This window comes from Etheostoma spectabile, chromosome 20 (assembly GCF_008692095.1).
Source record: "Etheostoma spectabile isolate EspeVRDwgs_2016 chromosome 20, UIUC_Espe_1.0, whole genome shotgun sequence".
Classification (NCBI taxonomy): domain Eukaryota; kingdom Metazoa; phylum Chordata; class Actinopteri; order Perciformes; family Percidae; genus Etheostoma; species Etheostoma spectabile.
In genome coordinates, this window is record NC_045752.1 from 4,483,552 (window position 1) to 4,491,429 (window position 7,878).

Sequence of the window (7,878 nt, forward strand, 5' to 3'; positions counted from 1 at the left end):
CACACACACACACACACACACACACACACACACACACACACACACACAGGTCATAGTCTTCTTAAACTGACCTCTTTCTCTAGCAGAGATTATCGGCCGTTTCTTCGCCACCTCCTGCATACTCTGCCGGCCTTTCTTCCTTCTTCTTCTTTTTCTCCTTCTCTTCCTCTGTCACCTCAGACACATCCTTTTTGTGTGTGGCCTGGGCTGAATTATCCATGACTGTGAGGTGAAAGAAACTCTATCTTGACCGAGGTCCTGGTTACGCCCCAACCTGCTCTCCACCTCCTTTTCCCCGAGGTCCCCTCAGGACAAAAGGTTTTTACCACCGAGGCCCAAACATTGACTCTCTCAAGGCTAAAAAGAGGAGAAACAGTGATTGTCTAAGCCACATCTTTCAAACTAAAGACCATACAAATTCACAGTTAAAGTGCTTTATTTAGTCTTAAAGCACAGCAACAATAACAGCAACATGTAATGAAGTTAATTTGTCATCCTATTCCGAGGCATTAGGTTACTTACACTGACCTCTCACCTCCACTATGTATGCTGTAACTAATAGCATCTCAGTGCACATGCTATTAAAATTGAAAAGGGCCTGCACTGATCTTCTGTTTCAGGTGGATATTTGACAAGCTCAACATTGCTGTAATGAAAACCATGGACCGGTGAGTATTAAGGTCTGGACAGCCTTTTGTTACTCAGTAAATATATTTTAGATCTGTTATGATTCGTTGCCTGCCAACTGGTAATTTTAGTAAAGTGATGTAACAGCGTGCCAAATGACTTCTTCCAAGAGGGAATATAAACAGAAAACACGTTTTTAAAATACTGAAAAATCTCCAGGGATGTTTGTGCCTTTTCTTTTTTTTGGCTGGTAAATCAGTCACAGTTTAAAATGTATCTGCACTCAATATTGGGAAGGAACTACTGTGAGTAAGTACAATTTCCAGGCACTTTCTCTTTAATGCTACTTTATACTTCTAATCCACTACAGTCAGGGGTAAAATCCAGGGGCGGTCCCTCAAGACACATATGGAGACACATTCTACTGCCAGGTGAGAACACACATACTTAGAGCTGTCCCCTTGTGATTGGATCTCTCATTACATATGTTAAAACCAGACAAAAACAGCCTCAAAGAGATATTTACCCAGATGTTTTCACTTAAATAATTGTTCTAATCGTCTAAGGGACTGTACAAAAATGACTGGGGTGGGGATAAGGGGTGAATTTGATCTTTAATTCTATAAAAAGCAAGATCCTCCCCACCATTACCAATATTTTCTTTGGTTCCTCCCTTTTTCTTCTATAAGAACTTTTATTTAGTCCAGGAAAAGCTTCATGCATGTCCTTGAAAACAGAATAAAAAATTACTCACATCTTCCAACTATAAACATCAATTCAAAAACCTTAATTCTGGGATTTCTGGGATTGTGAGGATTTGGGGATCTAAAAAGAATTTGCAGCTGCAAAAGAAAAAAAGGTTGAGGAATCATCAATATATCCCATAGTAGGCTACTTTGACTGAACATCATAGCACCCAGGCAGGCAGCATCTGAAACGTGTCAACTGTCAGTAAAAAAGCCCTGAGGAGGATTAACTTCTGGCAAATACAGAAATGTTTGCTTTCCAGGTAGACATTTGCCCTCTTGCTCTCCCATTCCACTAATTCTATCACTGCACAGAGAGGTAACTAAGGACTTTAGAGCAGAGCCATGACCAAGTTAAACCCCACACTGGTTAAATATTAACACCAGTGACTCTGAGTGGCCACGGGCTCAGTAATAAGACTCCGCTGTGTCACCAGCAGGAGAGGAAACAACCACTGTCTTAGGTTTCCCTGAGAAACACTGAGACAATGTCGCAAGCATGGTTGCTGTGGGACCGGGTTGGCGATGCAGCCTGCACTCATTAGGGGAGGTATTTGTGAAAGATGCCAGTTTTTTTATTGTCCTCTCCAAAGGGGTCATTCCTGCTTGCCTGTTGCTCCTGTAGTTAGCAGGAAAGCAATCACAGAGGGGAATGAAGATTGTTGGGAAGTTGGTTATGCACCAAGGAAGAACCAATTAGATTTAGAAAAGCAGATAGCTCCACCAAATGGTCAGCCATATACATCTGCGCTCCTAATTGCCAAATTTCGAACACTCATTTCGACCACTGAAAATGTTTTGGAAGACACTTTGTTTTTCCACTAAAAGAAATTTCAACAACAAACCCTTTTCCATTTTTCTGTGGTTGCTAAAATATTGTAAGCTTGGCAATGATTCTTAAACACATTTGGTAACAGTAACCACATTTAGCATGTGCAGGAGGAATGCAATTTGACCAAAATATTATAGACCTTTTTTACAGCAGACATGTTGACATGTCATAGTAGGAAAAGCACAGGTGTGTTAAAAAAAAAAAAAAAAAAGATGGCTTCATTCCACTTAGGAGAGGCCCTGGTATTGTTGGGCATGCTGACTCACTGAAATAGCTTACCTGGACAATTGATGGAATCGAGCCATTGTAAAGGTTATCAGTTTCAGCTGTGCTTTTCCTATTATGACAAGTCAAAATGTCTGCTGTGAAAAAGATCCATTAATCTGGGTCACTTCAAAAGTTGCACAATATATCCTTAAGATGGAGTTTGGAGTTTAAGATAAGTAAGCCAGGACTGAAGCCTACAAGCTGAAACACATTGGTCTTAAAATTATGTTGTTCTTCACTTTACAAGTGTTGGTGGTGTTGAAATATGCTGGATAATATTTCATGTTTACCTATCACTATACAATATGTGCACTTTTAAGCAGATCTGGATACAGCCACAGCTCGGAAACGTCTAAGCATTTTTGAATATTAGACCACAAATTTAGGAGTACCCCTGGGACTTGAAATGCTGACCGTGACAAACGGCGTCCACAGATGTAGAATCTCATATTAACACTAGATAAAGAATTAATAAAACATAAGGAAGGCAAATATGACATTCCATCTTTTCTTCTTTGACGAGCAGCTGATGGTATCGTTCAAAGTCACACAATGTATTGCATGCATTCTGCTTATTTTGGTGGCAATATGATAAGAAAACCTAATTCTGTATTGATAGTATGACATGTGTTATTTTTGTCCACAAAAATCCCTTATTGGAAATATTTCAGTTCAGACTATCTGACCGAAATCCCTGCAGCAGGAAATGTGTTGACATACTCTACGGAGCAGTGGGAACATATGAATATTAAAGATATCCATAACAGGGAGAGCAGAGGTGTGTTTATCGTGTCTGCTTTACTGTGCACACAATTCATTCCCAAACCCTGTGTTTCTGACAACATTTTCTTTTTATAGAACAGCATTAGAGATTGATAACAACTTCAGTCATTGATATTTCTTTACTAACTAAACATAACTTAAGACATAAAACATAACTTTATACAGTTTTAAATATGCTGGTACAATTCAGTACAAAAATAAAGGCAGTAAAACGTCTCCATACACAAACACCATCAGTCACATACTGTCGCTCAGACACACCTGGAGGCTGGGTGAACCAGTTTGGCACTTATATAACAAAGCATGACTTAAAAATACTGAAGGACAAATTGTTGCTTTGTCTTTTTTTACATCAGGACCACATTGAAAGCTTCGATGTGGAGTATCCATGGACGCTGAACAGCCACTAGATGGTGCTTTGGATCCACAGGAGAAACTCAAAAGAAAAGGTCACAGAATACTTTTAGATGCAACATTTTTAGTTTTGTTTGAATCGGTTTTGATCACCTTTGTGAGCAAGTACACGGCAAACATCTTTACTGATGCCCGAGTTATTCATGCTACAACGTCCTTTGAGAAAGCAGAGTAGTCCACATGATCTCTCGCTACTGATGACTCCAGGATGTCCGTGGAAAGTCCACCTTTATCAGTTGCAACTTTTCAGATGAAAAAAGTGCTCACGCCGGCTGGAAAAGATGCAGCAAAGAAGAGAATCCCACAGTTTCTCGTTGGATGTCCTCTCACGGCCACGGCTGGTGTTCACACAAAATGTCCGGAGCACATTGTCTTATAATTCCCATATACGAACACGATGTCTCTTTCTCACACACACACACACGCACATAGATGCAAACACACTCACTCAGTTCTTTTCTTGACTTGTTTTTTGCGTGTAAACACAGTGTGTGCTAGGATTTATCCCCTTGGAGAACCTAAATTAGAAGACAAAATCTGTTAGCTTTTATAAAAGAAAACTTACTTTGAGTATCCGTTTTGTGCAGCATGTGTCTGCATGTCTGCACGTGTGTCTGTGACCAGATTTGAATACAATTGTGTGTCCCCTGCATTAGTGATGCTTACCTACCTGGTTGCGAGTTTTGTGGGATTTCTGCATCAGCACTCTCCACTGGTCGTATAGCTTCATGGACATGCTGCTGCACCCGTAGGCGTGTTTCCGCACCCACCCGAAGAACTGCTTCAGCTCCCTGCGCAGGGTGGAGTTGGAGTCCCCGCTAGACTTTGAGTCACAGGACCCAGACATCAGGCGCTCTGCGTCGAGGGAAGAAAAGGAAGGGAAGAGGCGAAGAATGAGACGGGAGTTAGACTAGCTTTGGCATTCTGTAATGAAACCTCTCACGCAGCAGCAGTAGTGGGATTTTGGTCAGTTATTGTATGGTTAAAAGTACTTAGTTACCTTCTACCACTGCAGAGCAAAGTTACAGGAACGGTAAAAAAAAAAGATAGGAGCGGCTGAGCAGTAAAAGGAAAAAAGCCAATAACAAGAAGTGCGATATCGCTCTAGATGTGTAGTGTACTGCTTGTGTGTGCCAATGTAACACACAGTAAGAGCCATGGAAAGTTCAGAGAATGAATGCACACAGTAACTGAGAGGATCGTTCTTTCATTCTGGTACTTTTGCCAAAATTCATAGGAAGTTTGAAAAGCCCTTAAACAAAACTGTTTGTCTTTAACAATCCACGTTTGGTTTTCATAGTCATGGCCATCAGTTACGATTAGATGTTACTCAGCAATTTCATTGTTAAATCTGTGGAGGCAACAACCGCGGCTAGCTTCTGACAGCTTTAAATTGTGTTGAGTGTTCCTTTATTTATCTTTTTAACGCCTCATTTGAAAAGGGCTTTGTGTTGCCACTAAAACGTTACGTAATAAAAGTCTGGTTTGGCTTCGTAACATCTGGTTTGAAAATAATGTGATTTCGTTTGGCTATGATTTTTGATTTGATATGATTTGATTTGACCGATGCATCTGTAATAAATAAAACTGCCAATACAATACAAAACAGGCGGATAGGAGTGTAAAACAGCACCATTGTCTTCGTCTTTGAGGCTGCCATTTTCCATTAGTGGGAGAGAGCTATTGGACGTGCAGTGCACAGCGGTATAGGTAAATTTTAGTGGCCCAAATTGCCTCAAAAATGGGCCGAAAGGCTCTCAAAAACAGATTAAGAGCAGTCCTGTGTGTGTGTGTGGGGGGGGGCCGGGGGGGTGGGTGTGTGTGTGTGTTGTGGTTGTGTGTGGTGTGGGGGGGGTGTGTGTGTGTGTGTGTGTGTGTGTGTGTGTGTGTGTGTGGGTGTGTGTGTGTGTGTGTGTGGTGTGTGTGTGTGTGTGTGTGTGTGTGTGTGTGTGTGTGTGTGTGTGTGTGTGGTGGGTGTTGTGTGTGGGGGTGGGGGTGTGTGTTTGACCAAGTGCTCACCACTGTGGGGTGTGGATGCAGCAGTTGGATGGCTCCACTCGCTCCAGATCCCAGCTTTGCGAGAGCCGTAGATGCCCACAGGGTTACAGCGAACCTGGAAAAGATACAACATTACGAACAAGGACCAAATCTGGAGTACACTAACATACACTCCAACACGTGTACACACACACACACACACACACACACACACACACACACACAGAGACCATTCTGTACCTGGACGAAATACACTGTTCCAGGCCTCAGTCCAGCCAATCTACAAGATGTCTGATTCCCAAAATCATCCATCACCTATATGAAAAACAAGACCCAAACACAGAAGAGTTGGAGGTCTGACCGCAGTATTAAATACCAATGTGCATAAACTAAAACACAGGGCAGAGTCGCTATGTAGAAAACACAACCACAAACCACGTACAGACCTAAGCATGCATGCACACCACATTGTTTAGTGACTCCTGATCAGCATGTTTATGAAAATGTTTTGATGTGATGTGTGCCCGCTGGGTAAAAATCTGCTCTCTGTTATGTATTGCAGAGCTGGATATGCTGAGAAACACACACAGGAGCCAGCACAGGTCCTCAACATATACAGTACAGTACAAGATGTAGCAGAAATAATGACATGAACATAGATACAGTAGAGAGAAGGAAATGTCTACATACTTTATTATTTAGTTTAGTTATTAAACGTGTCTAATTGTCCTCACTTTCTCTCTGGCATTCAGTCTGTAAACACTTGCTAACAACGACTTCAACAGAAAGCAGAACATGGAAATTACAGGCATCAGAGGGCTAATGATGTGACGTGGGGAAGCCAAATCGGCAGACGTTACCGCTGTGCGTCTTTACAGCCATATTGAAGGCATTAACAGCTGAGATGTATCCCTCCATTCCTTAGCATGACCTCATGATTAGGGCCGGTTCAGAGGGAAATTGTTTTGTTTTCACCACGAAACCCTTAAAGCCACTTGGATTTAAATCTCCTCTCTCCTCTTTCGAACCGGTCTCATCTCTCCGCCGCGTCTCTCCACACCCCTGCTTTTCTTTTTCCACTCTGCGAGCAAAGACTTGCTTATATTACATCGGTGTAATTCCCCCTTAATTACTGGAGAATCTTCCCTCGTACCCAGAGGACTCATATGAATCCTGGGAAGCACCATCTGCACGGCTGAAGGTTTTACACCATATTTTTCATTCATTAAAAGTTTGAACAGAGGTATACACAGTGGCTCTGGCCTGTGTTTTTATCCTGATCAAAACCTGCCTTCTAGATTTATGGTTGATGAAAGTTTCTCAACTGTTAACCCATCTGGCCGAGGGGGCCTCAATCAGACTAGATTAGGGATGATTACAGCACTAGGATGAGAAACAGCTGGGTTGATGCTGCAGAGATATTGTGCGTAAGAGACAAAGAGAAAAGATTTATGTCTTTATAACTGTGTGTCCTTGTCCTATACCTTCCAGTCTTGGCTGTCCTCCAGTCTGTAGCGGATCTGGTATTTGGCCTGAAACAGGAAGTCTTTGAGAGCGGGCGGGGCCTCCCAGCGAACACTCAGCTGGTCCTCTAACTGCCCCACACGACTGACAGTCACACCTGATGGAGGGTCCGTGGTAACTGGAGGAAGAGGAGACGGAGGAGGTTACTAAGTAGGAAGATCTAATCAATAGCTGAAATGATTTATTTTTTTATATCTTCTATGATTTTTGGTCATAGATTTTTTTGGTCTTCTATGATATAAAACTTAATATCTTTGGGTTTTTTACTGTTAGTCTGACAAAACAAACTTACCCTTTTTTCAGAAGGGTAGTTACGCTTTTTCAGAAGGGTAACTAATCATTCATTACTCTTTCAAAAAAAGTAACTACCCTTTTTTGTGTACCTTATTGTAAAGTGTTACCATTTTTTAATATTTTCAACAAAATTGATTAATACAATGTTTAAATTAATATTTCAGACCAAATGATAAATCAATCTGGACATCCAGAGTGTCACTTCCTGTTGCTATCTTTTTATACCTTTTAAGGAATACATTGAAACCATGTGTAACATCTACCTTATTCCAAATTGGCATATTTTTTGCATGCAGAAGGGAAAGAGTAATAAATAATAATAATAATACATTTTATTTAACAGCGCCTTACTGAACACTCAAGGTCACTTTACAGACAATAAAAGACAGATAC

At 41.3% G+C, this 7,878-nt stretch overlaps 2 protein-coding genes and 1 long non-coding RNA gene across 7 annotated transcripts in view; all 3 read right to left on the reverse strand.

The window, feature by feature from the left end:
- Positions 1-213, reverse strand: part of odf3l2a (outer dense fiber of sperm tails 3-like 2a) — a 2,954-nt gene extending 2,741 nt beyond the window's left edge. Inside the window, exon 1 of the mRNA XM_032500664.1 lies at positions 72-213. Coding sequence (XP_032356555.1) covers positions 72-120 — 49 coding nt within the window. The 5' untranslated portion in view covers positions 121-213. The remainder of the gene's footprint in view (positions 1-71) is intronic.
- Positions 214-3,359: 3,146 nt separating this feature from the next.
- LOC116670240 (uncharacterized) overlaps positions 3,360-7,878 on the reverse strand; it is a 22,618-nt gene continuing 18,099 nt past the window's right edge. For both annotated transcript variants that reach the window (XR_004326977.1, XR_004326978.1), the window contains one exon: positions 3,360-4,076. This is a non-coding gene — a long non-coding RNA (uncharacterized LOC116670240). The remainder of the gene's footprint in view (positions 4,077-7,878) is intronic.
- crlf1a (cytokine receptor-like factor 1a) overlaps positions 3,600-7,878 on the reverse strand; it is an 18,736-nt gene continuing 14,457 nt past the window's right edge. Inside the window, exons 5-10 of one of the 4 annotated variants that reach the window (XR_004326976.1) lie at positions 7,152-7,309; positions 5,908-5,982; positions 5,689-5,782; positions 4,336-4,524; positions 4,121-4,187; positions 3,600-3,941 (exon numbers count right to left, since the gene is read on the reverse strand). Coding sequence is in view for 3 of the 4 variants with exons in the window: in XM_032500659.1 (XP_032356550.1) it covers positions 4,164-4,187; positions 4,340-4,524; positions 5,689-5,782; positions 5,908-5,982; positions 7,152-7,309 (536 nt within the window). In the remaining variant the exon portion in view is untranslated. Of the gene's footprint in view, positions 4,188-4,335; positions 4,525-5,688; positions 5,783-5,907; positions 5,983-7,151; positions 7,310-7,878 lie in introns of all 4 variants that reach the window. The other 3 variants (XM_032500659.1, XM_032500658.1, XM_032500660.1) reach the window with 3 other exon arrangements.